Source organism: Haemorhous mexicanus, chromosome 21, assembly GCF_027477595.1.
Source record: "Haemorhous mexicanus isolate bHaeMex1 chromosome 21, bHaeMex1.pri, whole genome shotgun sequence".
Classification (NCBI taxonomy): domain Eukaryota; kingdom Metazoa; phylum Chordata; class Aves; order Passeriformes; family Fringillidae; genus Haemorhous; species Haemorhous mexicanus.
The window spans coordinates 8,978,953-8,999,082 of NC_082361.1; the positions used below are offsets into that span (position 1 = coordinate 8,978,953).

At 50.1% G+C, this 20,130-nt stretch overlaps 1 protein-coding gene across 1 annotated transcript in view; it reads right to left on the reverse strand.

The window, feature by feature from the left end:
* Positions 1–3,211: 3,211 nt before the first annotated feature.
* Positions 3,212–20,130, reverse strand: part of CACNA1B (calcium voltage-gated channel subunit alpha1 B) — a 200,412-nt gene continuing 183,493 nt past the window's right edge. Inside the window, exons 38-47 of the mRNA XM_059865534.1 lie at positions 18,280–18,387; positions 16,731–16,840; positions 14,941–15,068; positions 13,471–13,597; positions 12,094–12,204; positions 10,295–10,330; positions 7,810–8,017; positions 6,472–6,683; positions 4,268–4,817; positions 3,212–4,074 (exon numbers count right to left, since the gene is read on the reverse strand). Of these exons, the coding sequence (XP_059721517.1) occupies positions 4,290–4,817; positions 6,472–6,683; positions 7,810–8,017; positions 10,295–10,330; positions 12,094–12,204; positions 13,471–13,597; positions 14,941–15,068; positions 16,731–16,840; positions 18,280–18,387 (1,568 nt within the window). The 3' untranslated portion in view covers positions 3,212–4,074; positions 4,268–4,289. The remainder of the gene's footprint in view (positions 4,075–4,267; positions 4,818–6,471; positions 6,684–7,809; positions 8,018–10,294; positions 10,331–12,093; positions 12,205–13,470; positions 13,598–14,940; positions 15,069–16,730; positions 16,841–18,279; positions 18,388–20,130) is intronic.

Sequence of the window (20,130 nt, forward strand, 5' to 3'; positions counted from 1 at the left end):
GGAATGACAAGTTCTTTCCTTCTGTCCCGACAGCCCTTGGGTTTTTCTGCTCAATGGAAGCCTTGGAAGTACCAACTTCCAATTAATTCCACAAGTATGATTATGATTAATTCTGTTTTCTCCAGGTGCTACAGCAGGGCCTGGACACGTGACAGCCTCTGACACCAATCCAACCCCTCACACTGCTGACTTCTGAGGGAGCCCCAGAACACCTGCAGGGAGTGGGGTTAGGGTTCAGTCAGGGTTAGAGCCAAAGGAAGCCACACACGTCGAACAGTCTGGGCTGGGTTTAGGGTTAGACCCTTTAAAGGTCCTCGAGTCCAACCCTTCTGGGATGAGCAGGGGCACCTTCAGCTTGTCCAGAGCCACATCCAACCTGACCTCTTATGTTTCCAGGGATGGGGCATCCACAGCTTCTCTGGGCAACCTGTGCCAGCATTTTACAGGAGAAACATCCCTCTGTCAAAAACCTGGCAGGAATCACTCGCTGCTGGGGAATTTTAACCCTCAATTTTACAGTTCTGCTGCCTGTTGGACTCCAGGAACTGCCATCTCCGTGCTGGATCCACACCACAAATTTCCAAACAGCTCCCTACTCAAACAGAGCATCTGTGAAGCCTCTATGGACAAAAAAACCCCACAGATGTGGGCAATTCCTTGCAAAATCCCAGTCTGGGATGCAGTTTCTCCCGGGCTGTCACTCCTGGAGGTGGGCAGGCCCTCGGAGCCGGCCCTCCGGCGCCTCCCACTCAGCAGGCACACCGCACACACCGTCTGGGAATTGCTCAGGTTGGTTTTTTTTTGCTAAGTTTTTATTTTAATTCAAGGACTTTGCTTCATACAAAATGGAATTGTAGAAACAACTGCAGAATTCAAAGTTTGGCTGATAAATATTACTCAGGCAGCAAACTAGGCAATCACAGAACCTTTTTTTTTTTCTCAATTTTTTTCCCCTTTTTTTTTTTTTGGGTAAAGTTCCACTTGTGTTGCATGGTTGGAACTTTGATCATTTTTCACACTGTTTTTTAAATATAAAGTTTTGCAACAAACCCCCAAATTTATATCAAATATAATTAAAAATTAACAACTGATGAATACATTGTATCAAAAAAGTACGAAGATAAACATTTTCCATGCACATACTTTTTATAGATATGTATATATGTATATATATTACATGCAAACATTACTTATTCAAAGTACAGCCACTACGAGACTGGTTCTGGATGCAGAAAACTGATTGGTGCAATTCAAGTTTGGCAACTCACTATGAGGATTCTTGGAAAGATGGAGAGACAGCAGAGAGGCTGTAAAAAAATGTCAGGAAAGGGTTATGGATAATTGTGGTCAGGCTTGTCTGTCACTGTCATCGACCCCTACAAGGCGGGTGGAGGATTTGGACAACTTGAGATTCTTCTTCGTGTTCTGCCTATGAACTGGGGTGACCCAAAGCTGTGTTAGTGCAGGGCTGGGGGGTTGGGGATGGAAAATGGGAGAGGAAAAGGGGGAAAAGACAGAATTATTCCGTACAGAAAGACATCTCTGTTGGTTTCCAGTATGGGTACAGTGTTTACATGCACGGGCAGAGAGATGGTGTTGTCCCTTCCCCTCGACTTTCTGGAGTAAAATAGGAACGTTCCCTTGGAAAATTTCAAATAAAGTGTTTGTGCCTTCATTTCAGGAAAATGTATAAAACATTTGGTCACAATCGTGCTGAAGCCTGAAACAGGGAAATCCAGCAGCTAAAGCTACAGATGGATGAAGGTTTTGGAGTGGTGGTGGGGTGGGTGTGTGTCCGGACGTGTCATCTGGTTGCATAGCCCTCCGTTTGGGAATGCCAGGAATGCCAGCCGTGACCTCTGGCTACCACACTGCCTTTATTCCGAGTGCACACGAGTACAGAGACAGAGATACAGACAGGAGTTATCCTTTAGCAGAATCCAGGGATGAGATCGGCCAGAGATTGCTACTGAACAGAACAAAATTAAAACAAAACACTGGAGGGAACAAAACCGGGGTGAGTTTCCTCAAGAGAAGAGCTACAGGAGATGTGAAGAACCACCCTAGAGCAGACTGCTCCTGCCTGAGGCTGACAGACTTTGCTGAGAGCATGAGAGACCTCCTGAGCGTTTTGGTGGCATCTGATCCCCTCCAAGCAACCCAGGGACAGAACAGATCGCCAGGGCCAGTGGGATTTCCACCCACCCCACACGACTGCTGTGCCTGGAAAAGTTCCACAGGTCTGGGGCTTGGTAGATCCTCTGAAAAAATTCACCTCTCCAACCCTGTCCTCCTTCCTAGCGGTGTTTTTAGGGACGTGCCCAGCACCTCCCACCCTTCCTCCTTTCACCTTTTAACCTCTGCACGTCCTCTGGCTGCCCTGTGCCCCGAACCAGCCCTACAAGGGCTCAGCAGAGCCCTGGGCAGGAGGTCCTGGCCAGGCTTTGCCCCCAGCCTCCCTCCCCGCCAGCACAGCGCGTTTGCCCCTTTCCCAGGCTCACAGTGCAGGAATCCACACGGGCACAAAAGAAAGAAACCAGCCAACACAAGAGTCGTTGCAAGAACGCAGAAATCTCATCCCTGAGAATCAGAGTTAGAGGTTTGGATTATTATTATTATTATCATTATTATCATCACTTTTTTGTTAACCTTCTCTTATCAGGCAATAAAAATAACTCACTCCAACTGCCCTCCACACCAGTGATGCATGGCCAGAGCTCTCTCAGCTGGCCTGTGGGAGATGCTGCTTCTCCTGCAGGAGCACCCCAGCAGATGCTGCCCTTTCCCACCTGCATTTCCTCCACTGGGCAATGAGACAAGGCCGGCTTTGTTTGCTGCAATCACTCCCCTCTCACCCATAAAAGTATATCTGTATATATATATTTATATTTATATATTCTAACAAAAAAAAAATTAAAATAAAAGGCCAACTAAACCCAAACCAAACCCAAAGCACATTTGCCTTCCCCACTGGAAGCTCCCAGCCTGGGGCACAGTGACCCCAGGGCCCCTCCGAGGCTCCGGCTGCTCGGCCCCACACCCTCTGCCCTCCCCACGCTCGCCCAAGCTCTGAGGCCTCGAAGCAAGAGGTTGCATCATCACTGTGAAAGATTTCAAAGGTTAGGCACTTAGTAGTGAACAACTGGAGCATTCGGTAGAAACGGTGGGACCTGGAATGACAGTTGGACTAATTCTCTACAGAAAGAGGAAATTTTTTTCTTTTTTTTTTCTTTTTTTTTTTTACTGTACAATTTACAAAAATGCACACAATGAAAAGTTAAAGTTCTATCTAATAGCTTGATATAAAACCAATAACATTTCTTCTTCTCACCCCTACGCTCTTTTTTTTCCTCTTTTTGTTTGGGTTGTTCTTTTTTTGTGGACTTTTTTTTTTTAAGTTATTTTTTGCTAAATCAAGCTTATATTGTAAACAAGACAAAACAGTGAGGGTGTGTTGCAGTCAACAGGAGAGAGGGATGGATTGAAAAGTCTCAGCAGCAAGGAAACAGTCCTTACAAAGAAGCTCTTTTGTGGCTTTACCGTGTGTCAGTGTGAAGGACCCGATGTGGTGAGTGACATTAGAGACCCCCAGGGCAGTGGTGTCACAGCAGGGTCAGCTCAGGGGTGGCACCAGCTCTGCCCTAAAGGATTGCAGTGGCTGAACATCAAGTCCAAAAGGACTGTCCTTTGTTCTGGGCTGTGTTTCTCCTCTCCCAGTTTCTTGGGTGCATCTCTTCCTTCTCATCGCTCAACGAGACAAAAGGCGGGGGGCGAGCGTTGTTCGCACGAGTCCCTTTGCAACCCCCGGCTCCCACCCTGGCAGGGGGGAATTATGATGGTAAATTAATTAAGAAATAGCCCAACAAAACTGCGCCAATCATGAGAAGGACCCACAGTTCTGCTTTTCCACCGTGGAAGGTGAGGATCGCTCTTCTCCCGGCTCCTCGCCTCCGTGACCGGGTTGGCGCCTGGTGCGTGTCTCGGGACTAGACAAGGCAGTGGGGAGGGGGCAGTGAGGGATGTGCTCCTCCCGCTGCCTTCCCCAGAAGGAGGGAGCCTTCTTCCTCCGTTTGTCTAGTGCAAAAAAAAAAACAAATCAAAAAGGAAAAAACTAAAGAACAGAGGAGAGAGAGGCTGCAGGGGCATCTCCGGCCCTGGGCGCTGAGCAGTCCTCGGGGCTGCCCCACCGGCCGCCTCTGGCCCCGGGCCCCCACGGGAGCTCCCAGCCCTCCAGATGATAAAACTCATCCTTATTAAGCACGCACACCTCGCAGGGTTCCGCCGAGCCGCTAGCACCAGTCATCCTCATCGGCTTCGTGGTAGTAACTGCGTCCTCTGGCGCCAGTGCCCGTGTTGAGCCCCAGCGTGTAGTGGTACCCGTTGGGCACCCGGCGGATTTGGTGCGACTGCGAGGTCAGGGAGGAGACGTAGGAAGTCCTTGAGGAGCGGCCCGAGTTGGTGGCCACGGCCTCCTCGAAGGTGAGCGTGTCCTCGGGCGCGGCGCGCTGCGGGCTGTCGGCGGCGGTGTCGCGGTGGCCCAGGTAGGGGTCGGAGCCGATGCGGGCCACGGCGGGCGGGGGCGGCTGCTGCTCCCCCCGCAGCAGCGCGTTGTGCTCGGACAGCCCGCGGCTCAGGCGGCCCGGGGAGAACGTGGGGGTTTGGAAAGTGGTGAAGTGCACGGGCGAGGAGTTAGCGGTCTTGTAAGTGATGCTGGGGCGTGGGGTCAGTGGAGTCTGTGGGAGCTGCCTCCGACCCCGGCAGGGGGTACTAGCACCAGATGTCGACAGCAAGGGGCTCCCATTAACTGAACCACTGCCCTACATCAAAATTGGAACAGAGCAAATCAAAAAATAAAAAAAGGGAAACACCAGACAAACACAAAGGCAGGCAGGTATCAAACAGAAGGAGAAGCAACAGAAGGCGGAGACGAGTCACAAGAGGAAAGAAAAGCAAAAAAAGAGAGAGTTTAGACAAGCACAGTCGGGGCGGGAGGTTCTCGAGAGATAATTCAACACGAGATGTGAAGAGCTGGAGAGTTCAAGTCTGGGAGCAGTAGGAACAGAGAGGGGCAGAGCATCAGTAGGACGCAAACTGGCACACGGCTCCAACAGAGGGGACACTGCCCAGGGGAGGCACCCACAGCATACAGGGCTCGACATGCGCCTTACCTGGCCTGGGAGCAGCTCAAAAACCTGAGTTATTGGGGATTTTTATGAATTATTGTTGGTTTCTTTACAGTTTTGCTTTGGGGTGGGTTTGTGCAGAACTTCACCCCGCAGTTGTGCCTGCTGTGTTTGTGGGAGATGGCCCTGTCCATAGGAGGGGTTGGAAAGAGTTGAGCTTTAAGGTCTCCTCCAAATCAAACCATTTAAGGACTCCATGAATCTATTTCTGTAGCCAAAACTGGATTATGGGTTGTCATTATTATTATGGATTCTGCATGGAAGGAGGATCTGGGTGACTGCTTTTTGCAGCTTGGGAATTAAATGCCTTTGGATTAAATAGCCAATTTCTGAAAAAATAACAACCAAGAGCTTTTTGGACAGGCTTTAACAAGTCCCTTTAACATAAATGCATTCACATTCTCCTCTTTAATATTACACATTTGATTTTGGAGTGGTAGAAGGGTCTGGCAGCTTCCTGGGTTACCAATAATGCCTTGTGAGAGTGAACTAAGCTGCAGTAATTTACACAAATGCCACGAGTGAGAGCAAAGAGCCTGGCTTCTCATTTCTGTTTACATTCTCCCAAGGCAGGACATGAGTGCACTGAACAATCCCTCAAGCCTTTCCCAACCTTACATTTTGAGAGCAAACCTTTAATTTTTAAAGAGCACTTTCTCCTTCCTATCAACTCATCAGGCTGTCAGTCACTGCTTGTTCTGCCCTGCCTGGCTCTCCCAGTGACCAGGAACATTCCAGCACCCTGGGGAAGCTGCCCAGCTTCTCCCAAGGACCTGAGCACCTCATTGTTACAAAAGAAAGGAGAACTAAATTTTAGCCTGGAGAAAAGGCAGCTCAGGGAGAACCCTTTTGGTTTCTCCAACTCCCTGACAGAAGCATGGAGCCAGGTGGGGGTCAGGCTCTGCTCCCATGTAAGAGGAAACAGCCTCAAGTTCAGGGGAGGTTCAGGTTGGACATCAGGAGGAATTTCTTCCTGGAAAGGGTGGACAGGCATTGGAAAGGGCTGCCCAGGGAGGTTTGGAGTCCCCATCCCTGGAGGTGTCCAGGGAAGGCCTGGATGTGGCACTGAGAGCTGTGGGCTGGTGAGAAGGTGGGATTTGGCACAGTTTGGACTTGGAGGATTTTTCCAACCATGGTGTGAGGCCCCAAGCAGGACCTCAATGGCTTTATCTGCAACTGCCTGGCCTTCCATGCCCTTTCTACCTCCTCTAAGTTAAGCAAAACATGGAAAAGGTGCACAAACCCCCGGCAGAGCTCAGGGCTGTTTCCCCACCCTGCCTCTCCTCACCTGTCTGTGTGGGCCGTGCTCTGGGCCCCCGTTGGGCGAGGTGGGCCTGCTCTGGTCAGCAGATTTGGGCTGGGCACGGTCCCGGCTGCCGTAGCGGTCGCAGGAGTAGAAGCGCTGCTTTTCGGAGGAGGAGGAAGAGTGCTGCTTCCTCTCCTGGGAGCGGCCACGCTCCTGCTTCTTGTCCTTGGAAGAGGACTCTCCAGACTGGGCTACTGAAAGGAGAATGTTGGGTAGGGGGTCACCAGTGTGTTGAGACATAAACTTTAAAATCTCTAAATTTGTTAGAGGAGCTAAGATTTTAGTTAGAGCTAAGCTTTATTGGAGTTAATTAAACTAAATGGGTAGGCCTTGATGAAGAGTTAGCGGTTAACTAATAACTGATTGCTTGTCAACACCATGTTTGGTTAGCTGGGTTTATAATGAAGAATATAGAAACTGATAAATAGCTTTTAGGAACATAAGACAATTGTAGGGCTCCTCTGTTCTGAAACCAAATTAACATGGGGAATGGGAGTTCTACCAAGGGTTCATTTGTCATATTTGCATTGAAAAGGTAGAAAGGTCAGAATGAGGAAGACTTCATTTACTTCCTCATTTTGGGACCTCTCCCCATGAAAGGGACCACCGACCCATTTCAAGGAACAAACTACGCATGTTTAATGGCTTTTGAACTAATTAGGATGGGAAGTGGGGACTGGGATGTACCAAAGTCATGAATATGCATTTGTATTTTGGGTATTCAATACCTGTATAGATAAATGGGCTCTGTAATCACCTGCAAATTGCTTTGTGTATTTGGGAGCTATCCCACAAAAAACAAACACTTTCTAACTTTAAACTGTTAGAGAGTTTTTGTCTGTCACAGTTGGATATTGGTACTAGATCAATTTCCATATTTTTTTAATAAATCAGTGTGTGGGGTGGGGAGGTCCTTCCACACAATCAGGACCCCAAATCCCACCTAAAAGGGAGGGGGCAGGGGACATACATCTCTTCACTGACCTCCCAGGGACAAATCCTTGTTGGCAAAGTGTCGCTACAGGACACAAAACAACACGAGCGCACACACCGTTGCTCTCAAGGTGAAGAAAAGGGAACTTTATTTTCTGACTCCAACATTTATAGTTTTCCAAAAGTGACAGTGGATTGCAGGGTGAAAGTGCCACCTCTCCAATGACACTGGACAAACCAACAGCCCATCAAATTTCTCCTCCTCCATAAAAGAATGCAGAACAGTAAGTTATTTACTGAAAGTGTGTGAGGAAGTTTGCTACAAGAACGTAAACATTAGAAGGCTTAGAAAATCTTTAAAAATCAGAGTGACAGCAAAGCACTCACCAGCTTGTCCATCAGCCATGTGATGGGCGGCCCTATCCAAGGACTTCTGCTTCTTCTCTTTCCGCCGGTGGCAGCGGTGGTGGTGGTGGTGGTGGCCCTGCTCCGGAGGCATGCGCTCCAAGGAGTACTCGTAGAGGTGCATGGCGTGAGGGCGCTGCGGGGCCAGCGTGGAGACCGAGCGCTTCATGGGGCTCGTGTCCGGGATGGGCTGCGGGGAACACGGAGGGACAAGGAGCAGGGTGAGGGAAGGAGCCACGCCCCGCTCGGCTGCCTGCTTCCCAGCATGGAGGGGGTTAAACAGCGAGAGAAAGGGGCAAGGAGGGCAAGGAGAGAAATGGTTATTTGGAGACAAACGGAGAGGGCAGGAGGATTTGTGGGATGTGGATTGAGTGTGAAATTTGGGATCTCGGAGTGCCAATCCATGGGGACCACGGGAGCAGAGGCACAGGCAGCACTGCCCAGCACACCCAGCGGGGAGCTCAGCAGGGACACGGGGCAGAGCAGCAGCCAAGCACCTCACAAGGGGAATTCTCCAACACCAGGGGCACCCACAGCTGCTCCAGGGCCTGCATCCCAAAGCAGCTCCAAAGAGGAAAGCAGGTAGCATTGCGGAACACCACATGGAGGGGGAGAAAAATCAGGAATCAGGGGAGGTACAGGCCAAGCCACCAGGAAATTCCTTCTATCTCCCTGCAGTGAACACAACTCCCACCAAACACTTAAACCTCTCTTGTACCACCATCACTCCCTGAAGCCCTTTGCCTGGGGCAAGGATAGTGTGTGCATCCTGCAATCCCACCAGGACATCTTCAGAAAGGAGTACCTGGGTTTGCTATTGCTGTTTTTAAAACACTTGTGTCCAAACATCTGGGCACTGAGAGCTGTAACAGCACTGCTGGACCCCCTCCCTGTGCCAGGGGCAGCTCCCTTCCCTTTAGGTACAAAACCTCACAAAAGTTCTGCAGAGCCCCAGACAAGTGTTCTGTAGGACAGCTCCACTCACAGCCTCTGCCCTCCCTCTGCCCAGGGATAAAGATCAGAAAACAGGGACAATTCCCACATTTCCTTCTCTGCTGGCCTCTGGCTAGCTCTGTGTGGAGACAACAGCTCATCCATCCTCTGGATGCTTCCCTGGGTCTGTCACTGCACCCCAGCCGTGTGCCAGAGGAGAGATCTCAGAACACGGTGCTCCAGCTCATCAGTGAAATTCAGAATGTTCCCCAGTCCCTCAGCCTTACACTTGTTTGAATTCCCAATCCAACAAATGCTTCCAACACCAGCTCTCAGGGAACATTTACTCTGCTCCCTGTAACCTTTCCTAAGAGCTCTGTATTATTTTTTCCTGTCTGCTCTCTTTTGTTTGCTTATCCTGAAATCCAGATCTCTGCTTCCCTTGTGATATTTACCCAAGGCAAAACCAATTGTTTCATAGTTCTGCTCGTTATTTTGAGTGGAAAAAACCACTCTCCCTCCCCTTAAGGGCAGATTATCCTTGGTGTAAAGGCACCATCTGGGCAGTTACCCACATTTTGCTGCTTCCCACTGAAGGGCAGTTGGGATCCTGGTGATGGAAGGTTTACCAGAGGCACAAGGCTGGGATGAGGGAGCCCAGCACAGTGGTGCAGCCCTGGAAGCACCAATTCCATCAGCAGGACCACGTTAGTGTCACCTCCTCTGGCCCTCACTTGTGTGGGCAAGAAATTATAGTCAGGAGCTTCGTATCTGTCCTTGTTTAGTGCTGAGCCTGCAGCTGGGGGAAGGCAGGGGGGCTGTAAACTGGACAGTCTGATAGGCAAAAATATGGGAAGTGAAAGTATTTCCCACTAAGAAACACATCCAGAGTTTCAAAATCCATACAGGTCTGCCAGAAAGAACACAACAGAAGAACAGACAAAACCGAAACAAAAAAACCCCAAAAACCCAAAAACAACAACAACAAAAAAAACAACCCTGACCACCACCAACAAAAAAACCCCACATAGACTGACAAGAAATGAACATTTCTTTTTGGGATTTGGTCCTGCTTCCACGCTTATTCCAGGGACAGAATTCCCACTGACACGAATCAGTGGCAAAGCAATCAATCCCTTTTCCATAAATCCTGGCAAGGCGCTTGTTATGGGAGGCACAGGCTCCCAAAAAGCCTCGGGAGACTGCATGCACCCCTGCAGAGAGCTCCTAATTGTTTCTTCATTACTAACCCGAGTGTTTTCACTGCCTAAATTCCTGAGCAACGAGGCATGAAAATAAACAAATCAAAAAAAAAAAAAAAAAAAAAAAAGGCAACCCACCCACCCAAGGCCGGCTAGCAGAGCGAGCAGCGAGCAGCGTGCGACCACGGACAGAGGGAAAAGTGAGGAGAGAGAGAGAGAGCGGCTGTGCCGGAGCGACTCCAGATGAGAGGGAGAAAAGTCAAGGGTTAAAGGAAGGTTAATTAATTCTTAAGGTGAATTTAATAGGATACAATTTAGTGCAAACTACATACTGCCAGGTAACTCCCAGGTGACCGTGCTTTGCTCCTCTGCAAACAATTCGGACAAGGTGAGGGACATTATTGGAAGCAGCCCCACAGTACAGCCAGTGTCAGACATCAGATGTGCAGCAGACACCATGACGACCGGGGAGGGAGGTGAGGAGGGCAGGACAGCAAAGAGGGAGGGTGGAAACACAGGAGGAGGGGTTTTGTTAAATAAGTGGAATATAAAAAGAGAGAGGCAAACAGAAAGGGAGGCATCCAGGAACAGAAAGCGTGGCAAATAAGAGTTAGAAAGAACTCAAAAGTTTGGGGAGGGGCGGAGCAGCATGTGAGAGGGAGGGTGGGGGACGTGGAGGGGGAGACACACACAGAAAGGACATCAGTTATTCACCCAAGCTACAACCACTGAACATTGTATTATAAATGAGGTTAGATCCGAGATTCTGGGCCTGATTCACATCCAGGTGTGGCACGAGAGGCAGTGACACCCTGGGGACACAAGCCATGCTTCTGTCAGGGAACTCCTGCAAATATCTGACTGCCATGGAGAGGAGCTTCCTACGGGAAGGCTCTGCCAACTGCACACCAAGGAAGGAGGAGGCTACCCGTGGTCTAGTATAAAGGACAATTTCTTGGAAGGGGAAAAGCTTTGCTTTGTGAGCTGTTGCTTTTATTAAACACAGTGAAGAGTGACAATTCCAAGAATCCCAGGGCTCACACAAAGGCCAGGAGCCAAGTGGGAAATCCTCTGGCGGGCAATGGGCATCCCCAGCAGGTTGGCACAACAATTCCACCTGTTGGAGCTATTGCTGTGTGTGCACAACACAGGGTTTCACTTTGGGGTGCAGCAGATCCTTCACATTCTGCTACCCAAGGAGAGCCACAGAAACAGCCCAAGGCCAGGCTGCTTCCTCCTGGCTGTGTGAATCAGGCCCTGGGAATGAGGCAGGACACGAGTGGTGACATGTTGTGACACAGGAGACAGGATGGTGGCTGGGCAGCACTGGGGACAAACAGCAGCAAATGTGTGAAATGGCCAAAAATGATCTGTGACATCCTACACACTAAGCAGTGCCCACAAGCTGCTGTGGAAGTCAACTCCAGTGAGGAGATTTCTTTGAAAAATAAGTTAAATAAATCAACATGGGAAATCCTCAAAACCAAATTACTGGCCAAGGTCACAGAACAGGAAAATGCAGGGAGCACATTCAGTGCTGCACTGTCCCAGTGCAGCTCCCTGGTAGTTTCTGCACCTGCTGCATCCACCTGTGTGTGCCACAGCACAGCTGCAGCTTTTTGGAAGGATAGGGCACAGGAACATGGCTTGGCTGGCTGGATAAACAACACACAACTAATGGGAAATGTGCCTTCCAGGAACACATCCTGAATGGCCTTGTCCCCAAATAGTGACCCAGACACTCTCAGGTGACCCAGACAGAGGGGCTGCTTTGTGCTGCAAGCAGGGAGGAGTAAAACTGGAGACAGTGCTGTGGCTGCACAGGATAGCTGCCACCCCTGCCGGGAATCACTGCAGGGAATCCTTGCCACACCCTGCAGGGAATCACTGCCAATCCCTGCAGGGAATCCCTGCCATTCCCTGCAGGAACACCAGCCACACCCTGCAGGGAATCCCTGCCACACCCTGCAGGGAAGCCCCCAGCCATCCCAGCACACAAGGCCTGGATTCCTGTCTCCACATCTTTTAACACCAATATTCCCAAGCCAGCTCCAGCCCATGACAAGCAGAGAGAAGGTGCTGAGATCTTGGCCTGCTCCCAGTCTCCCACCAGCACATCCCCACCTCTCACCTGGGTTTCAGCAGCCAGGCGTGGCATGGAGGCTGCCCGGCCCTGGCTCTCCAGGCCTGGCTGGGGCTCTCCGTTGGCAACTGTGGGGCTGATCTCCTTCATTTCTACCACCTGATCAAAACACGGAATGGGTTCAGTAGCAAGAACAGCAGCATCAGCTTTGAAGCCACCATCAGCTTCTTGAAGTTCGATTTGACTGGGAAGAGATGCTGGTGTGGCAAAGAGAGCAACTGAAGAGCTGTGGAGTGTTGCAGTAAGGCAGGAAAATTATCAAGAAAAGCCATATAAAATCAGGCCTGCTCTGGCTGGCCTGTCATTTCTTCCAAGCCAAGCTGGCACTGTGCAAGCTCCCATGTGAAAGCAATACTGGTGGGAGCAGTTCATTAGGATAACAATCTATTCCTGGGCAAAAAACAACTTACACCTGTAAAACCTGTTTTTATACAGTTTTATAACAGTTTTTATACTGTTAGATAGAAAAATGAGAACTATCTGTACAAAGAACTTTTCTTGCATGTACACACCAGGGGTGTGAGTGACCAATCCATACAGAATAACAACTTGTACTGACCAATAAAGTGATTGTTAAGAAAGCTCCTGACCAATGGGAGTCACACATAAGGTCTGTAAAACTGTATAAAAAAAGAGTTCTGTGAATAAAGAATGGACTTATTTGCACCATGAAGAAAATGGAGTCCCATGTGATTCATTCCCATAGTGGAGTGCCCAGGTTACTCTGTCCTCAGCAAGGACATCCCACAGCAGTGGGATGAGCTCTTCCAGCAGCCAGGAACCCCAGCTGTGACCCTGGAAACCCCTCAGGTCATTCTGACCATTCAAACCCCTCACCTGATCTGGGACAATGGGACTGGGAGATGGGAAAAGGTAACCTATGGCAGCAAAACAGAATTCCAGGAAAAGCATGTCCAGATCAGGTTGTGGGAGCTGCCAGGTTTGGGGTTTCTCCACAATGCTCAAGCAAACAAGAGACACAACAATGCTTGCCTCAAGGGACAGATCTCCTGCTAAATGCAGGTCCCCCTGCCTTCACCTGGATTTTCTAAACACTTTCTAAAACTTTTGAAAATCTACCATGGCTCTAAAATCTCCTGCATCTTACCCCATCTTCACCTGCTTTTTGTAAGTATTTTCTAAAATTTCTTAAATTCTAGCACAATTCTACAATCTTCTGCATCTCACCCCATCCTCACCTGCTTGTTCTAAACATTTTCTTAAATTTCTGGAGTTCTACCACACCTCTAAAATCTCCTGCACCTCACCCTGTCTTCACCTGCTTTTTCTAAATATTTTCTTAAATTTCTCAAGTTCTCCCACAGCTCTAAAACCTGCACCTGCCCCTTCCCCCCATTTGCTCACCCTCTCAATGGGGATCTCCTCGGAGTGGCCTCGCTCAAAAGCTGGGCTCCTGGTTTCATAAAACACGTCCTGGGTGCGCTGGGTCCCCCAAGAACTGGACTCTTTGATCCCTCCCTCTGGGGGTGGCCTGTCCAAAGAAAAAGAGGGGAAAAGAGTCATCCTTTTGCAAAGAGATTTTGCTAAATTTGCCAAACCAAACTCGAGCACCCTGTGGGGTTTCACGTGTGCCAATCAGCTGCAGGATGGGCACAGTGGCTGGCAAAGCTCTAAGGTGCCCTGGGTTTTTCTCCTGTAGAGCCTGAAGATCACATGTGAATGAGGAAATCAAACCAACTATGATTTTTTTTTTTCAATAATTAAGGAAAACAACTTCTGCCACTTAATTCCTGATGGACAATGAAGAATTTGGGAGTTCAGGCTGATTTTGTGTGCAGGACCAGCTGGACACTGGTCAAACACCTCAACCATGCTGAAGTCCCTTCAGCTGTTGAATCTAGTCTTGGTTTCTCCATCAGGATTATTTTGGATGTTTAAACCTCAGCTGCACTCATGATCCAGAGGAAAATCACCTGGAGAGCAGGAAATGGAGAACTGATTAGAGATCACTGTCACCAGGAGTGTTTGGAAAGCTCTCCATGAAGGGATCATTTTCCCAAAGAGACAGATTATGTTGTGGCAAGCACTTGCTGTTGCCCAGTTGCCCAAGCTTGAGGGCCGAATTTATTCCCAAGGATCTTTGGCCTCCCAAAAATCTCATTGCTGGGGTTTGCTTGGTTGTTTTGCAACAGTCCCAAATTCCTGTGAGCAAACTCACCCTGGGAAGTTCCCAGTGAGGATTCATGAAGGAAACACCAAGATCCCAACACCACCAGCAGTGGGATAACCACAGTGGGAGCAGAGCCACCAGCAGGAATTATCCCAGCCATGGTGAGAAGGGGCTGCTGGTTTTGGTGTCACCAGAGCCACCAGAGCAGCAGTGGTGGAGGGGGTGACCCTGAGGTGGAGTGGCTCTGGAAGGGGTCAGGGGTGACCCCAAGGTGGGGTGACTCTGGAGGCGTCAGGGTCACCCTGAGGTGGGGTGGCTCTGGAGGGGCTCAGGGTGACCCTGAGGTGTGGTGGCTCTGGAGGGGGCTCAGGGGTGACTCTGGAGGGGTCAGGGTCACCCTGAGGTGGGGTGGCTCTGAAGGGGCTCAGGGGTGACCCCAAGGTGGGGTGACTCTGGAGGGGCTCAGGGGTGACCCCGGAGTGGGGTGGCTCTGGAGAGCTCAGGGGTGACCCTGAGGTGTAGTGGCTCTGAAGGGGCTCAGGGGTGACCCTGGAGGGACTCAGGGGTGACCCCAAGGTGTGGTGGCTCTGGAGGGGCTCAGGGGTGACCCTGGAGGGACTCAGGGGTGACCCCGGGGTGGGGTGGCTCTGGAGGGGCTCAGGGGTGACCCCGGGGTGGCTCTGAAGGGGCTCAGGGATACTCACAAGGCTCCCCCGTTGTTGAGGGAGGCCGAGCTCTTCTGGCGCAGGAAGGCCTTGGCGTTGCTGAAGGCCGCGGGCTGCGTCTGCTCCAGGGTGGCCTTCAAGGGGTGGAAGAGGGACACTGGCCCGGGCTGCCAAGCACAAGGGAGGGGTGTCAGAGCTGGGATGGGCTGCAGGGCTTTTCCTACTCCGTGAAAAGTCCACTTTGCCACCCTGGGACAGCAGAAAGGCCACGCCAGTCTGGGCACAGTGGGGAGAGGCTCTGAGGGACCCCTGGTACAAGTCAAGCCCTGCTGCAATCCCTTTCCCTCTGAATGCTCTCCCCAGTCCTGCTGCAATCCCTTTCCCTCTGAATGCTCTCCCCAGTCCTGCTGCAATCCCTTTCCCTCTGAATGCTCTCCCCAGTCCTGCTGCAATCCCCCTTCCCTCTGAATGCTCTCCCCAGTCCTGCTGCAATCCCATTCCCTCTGAATGCTCTCCCCAGTCCTGCTGCAATCCCTTTCCTTCTGAATGCTCTCCCCAGTCCTGCTGCAATCCCTTCCCTCTGAATGCTCTCCCCAGTCCTGCTGCAATCCCTTTCCTTCTGAATGCTCTCCCCAGTCCTGCTGCAATCCCTTTCCCTCTGAATGCTCTCCCCAGTCCTGCTGCAATCCCTTTCCTTCTGAATGCTCTCCCCAGTCCTGCTGCAATCCCTTCCCTCTGAATGCTCTCCCCAGTCCTGCTGCAATCCCTTTCCTTCTGAATGCTCTCCCCAGTCCTGCTGCAATCCCTTTCCCTCTGAATGCTCTCCCTAGTCCTGCTGCAATCCCTTCCCTCTGAATGCTCTCCCCTGTCCTGCTGCAATCCCTTTCCTTCTGAATGCTCTCCCCAGTCCTGCTGCAATCCCTTCCCTCTGAATGCTCTCCCCAGTCCTGCTGCAATCCCATTCCCTCTGAATGCTCTCCCCAGTCCTGCTGCAATCCCTTTCCTTCTGAATGCTCTCCCCAGTCCTGCTGCAATCCCTTCCCTCTGAATGCTCTCCCCAGTCCTGCTGCAATCCCTTTCCTTCTGAATGCTCTCCCCAGTCCTGCTGCAATCCCCCTTCCCTCTGAATGCTCTCCCCAGTCCTGCTGCAATCCCTTTCCCTCTGAATGCTCTCCCCAGTCCTGCTGCAATCCCCCTTTCCCCCGAGATGCTCTCCCCATCACCAGAGCACAGCAGTGAGTTCCCCCATGGATGTGGCCAGAGGAGCAGTGCAATTCCAGTAGCTCTGGATGGATCTGGTAGAGCCATCCACATATGGGACAGATCTCCAACCTGGGCTGGAGATCAGCTGGATGCTCATCCTAAAAACAACAGCTGTTTGTCCTACTGGAAGTGACTGGGCTTTCAATGCTGGTTGTGTGAAAATATTTTCTAGAATTTGTAAAACCTATTAGAGCCAAAATGACTGAATAATTCCTGTTTTCAAAAATAACTTAAGCCTTCTATAGCCAAACTACCAGCAGCTTCCAATAGTTCTTTGGTCTCCCAAGGAAATCTTTTGGTGTGCCCTGGGCCACTTTTTAACACGGCATTTAGACTTTCAAAGATCAGTTGTCATTTTTTTGAACAGATCTTTCTTTACTGGAAAAGGCAACTGCAACAATTTTGGTTTTAGGTTTTTTTTTTTAGAGAGACTTTCAGGAGAGGTTTCCATTTTTGAGCCAGCATTTTGAAGCCCTGCCTGGAAGAGCAGCCAGACCTGGATGAATCCTGCTGGTGATTCTTGTTAAAGCTGCCCACGAGTGAGGAGGGAAAAACCCCTTTTGTACCTGGCACAGGCCCCCGGGGGGCTGGACTTGCTCCCTGCTGTTCTTATTCTGCTTGTAGAAGTCAAATATCATCAGGGCTGCGTAGACCTTCCCCACAGTCATTTCATCAGCTGCCAGAGCATGGGCAAAACACAGCAGAGCCATTCCCAGAATGAAGAGAAGACAGGAATAAGAAAAATACCCAGCAAATGGTGAAAAGTGGGGAGAGGGAGAAAGCAACATGAGAATTTGGAGAAAAATAAAATTTAATAATAAAATAAATTATAATTAATAATAATTTATTTTGGTTTATGAATAAGAAATAATAATTATTAATAATAAATTGATTATTTTATGAATAAAATAAAATTTTATGAGAATGATGAGGTAAAACAGACACAGATAAGTAGGGGAAAGAAAAAAAACCCAAAGAAAAGGTTACAACGGATTCTTCAACTCTTTGCCTGTTGCTGCCTTGCCTTGGTTTGGAGCTCTCTGTGGCAAACACAGGGATTGTGTAGGAAAAACCAGGCAGGAAAACTCAGTGGCATTGTCAGCACTGCTGAGAGAATTCCTAAATTCATCCCAGAGCCCAGCCAGCCTTAATTTACTCAGCACCCTTACTCCTGCTTCTCTGAATTACAGTGAGTGGGGTATAATGGGCTGATATACTTTTAAGGAATATTTCATTTTTCTAGATGGTTTTTTCACCCTCAGAGCCATGGGAAGCCCTTCTCTGCCCAGCACTGGAGCACTCACCATGGAAAAAACTGGAGCAGAGCAGCAGATATACAGGAATCAAGAGAGGAGGGGAAGGAAAGACTTCAGCAGTCACTACCCACTGATCTGCACCTCCTCAGCTCCCTCACTTTTCTTAATTAACAATGCCTTTATTATTCTACACTGCTTCTCATTAATCAGGAATCCACAGCTAATCAAGGGAACAGCAAACTCCCCATTTTCTCAGCACTTTTGCCCAGGACATCACCAAATAACACAAATGCCTTTAACCCCCAAACACCTCACATCTGAGTCCCTAAGTCCTCAGCAAGCTTTAGCTTTTCTTCTCCCTGTTTTGCTGGAGCTCAAATGGCAGAAATTGCTCTCACACCTCGCAAGGCACAGGGTGGAGGCTGCCAGAGCTGGGGAGGAGCTCTGGGAGAGGCCTCACAGGGCATGGGTCTCTTCTGGGCACTGTTTGGGATTTGGGTTTTCTGTGCACAGATCTGCAGCACAATGAAGCCCATGCCTGGAGGTGAGCTCAGCTCCCCAGTCCCTGTGTGACAGAGCCAAGGTAGCAAAGGCTGCCAAGGAGCTCAGCTGCCCTTGGTGTCTCTCCTGCATCCTCCAGGTGACCCAGATGGGGCTTGGGACAGAGCAGGCAAGGAGGGAAGAACCTAATCTGGGGTTGGATAGAGCAGATGAGGAGGGAAAAATCTAATCTGGGGTTGGATAGAGCAGATGAGGAGGGAGAAACCTGATCTGGGGTTGGATAGAGCAGGCAAGGAGGGAAAAACCTAATCTGGGGTTCCTGGGTGTCTGGGATGGACCCAGTGCTTGAAGCACTTACGTTTGTGAGGAGGCACCAGCAAATCCAGAGTCTTCTGGGACAGGTTGGGCCAGACCAGCGAGATCTCCTTCCTCAACTCAGCATCACACTGGTGCTGCTTCACACCTCCTGCAGCCAGGGAGGGAGAGGAGAGGAGTGAAGCCCTGCCCTGGAGCACATGCCACTGTTTGCATCCCCTCTTCCGGTTCCTTGGGAAGGGTGAGCCAGCACAGCCCTTCCCTGCCCAGGGAATCTGTGAATTCTCCATGACAGAAGAGCATGAACCCAGCAGGACCAGCCTTGCCTCACCCTGGGGACCCGGAGCAGTGACCTGGCACTTAAATTTGAGCTTAGACTTATTCCATGTAACTGCAGGTGCCTCTTCCTTCGGGGAGTGCCCATGGTGCAGCAGCACCTCCCAGGTGGGATGGAAAGGACCCAGACATGAATGACTAAGTCCCATAACCCAGACTGATTTGGTTTGGAAAAGACTTTAAAGATCCTCTAACCCAACCCTCTGCCATGGCCAGGTTCACCCTTCACTGAGCAGTGTCCTGATGGATCACAAACCCTCTGCCACCAGCTCTTCCCCAAACCCCTGCCAATGACACAAATTCAGAGTTCAACCCTAGGGTAGAGCAGAGCCAAACCCACAGCTCTGCTCCAAGGGCCAAAGCCAGGCCTAAATGCACACGTGGAAAGTGATTAAAGGCTGGGTGAGCCCCAGGCCAGCTCCCAGCTGAATTCCCCACACAGCAGGCAATTAAGGGTTCATCTGAATGACAGAGATTATTTTTCTAAGAGCAGAGAAAGGGAGGAGGCTCTGGGTACTCTGTTGCACCGTGGTTTGAACTCCCACGTGGGAACTCATTAGGGAGGTTTATTACGGGCCTGTTAAACCCACTAAAGACTCAATTAAATGTAGCACATGAAACCTATTCAAAGGGAGCTCATAGCAACAAAACAGGTCAGAACCTCACACCCCAGAGAGCAGAGCTAAACCACAGAAATAATCTAGGGCATCAGCTGAGTTCTCCTCTCTGGCTCCCTTCCAGTTTTCAAAAGGGTGGGGGCAGCTTTTCCAGTTGAAAAAGGCTGACAGGTAACCAGAAACTGAAAATCAAACAAACTCTCAGCATCTTTATCTAGGCGTTATTCCTGAAATAAGGTGCTGGCTCTTAAAGTCACAGGAAATCCTAAAAGCATCTGTAGAAACGAGTGTCTGATCCTTGTCTTGATCCCACTCCTTTGGTGAGCCCCAGGCACCTCAAAATTTTGTCCTCTTCCAGCAATGCCTCCCCAAAGCATCACAAGCAAAGTTTAAGCAGCACAGGAGGGAGGAGATTAACTCCGATGTTTGCACTGGCCTAAAACTGCTTAGGAAAGCACAGCAGCCTAACCCTGCTTTCCCCCTGCTCCCAGCAGCGTGGTTCCCTCCTGTTAACTTTTAAATTAGGTGTAAGAGTGCTTGGGCCAGGCACGGCTCGACTGTGACCCCAGGCAGGCTGATGAGATGGGTAACGACCCAGAGAAAAGGCTGCTGCATTTTGTTACACTGCAAAGTTTAATTGGGAGCTGAGTGAGCGCCTGATTAACCCTGCAATAATTACATTTTATCTCAAGGTGGAATGTGCTTCAGGGCACTTGCACTTCCTGCCTTACTGCCAGCATGGAAGGGCTGGAATAGTTCAGAACTGGTGGGGAAACTCATTTCTGATTCAGAGCAAGGAGGACATGTCCTGGGCTTCCCCTCAGAGGGCTCTCAGCTGGGATGGGCAAAGATTCCCACATTTCACTGCCACCACAACGGCACAGGGATGCTCAGAACCCCTCTGGCCTCTCCCCAAGCTCCCCTTTGTGGCCACATTTCTC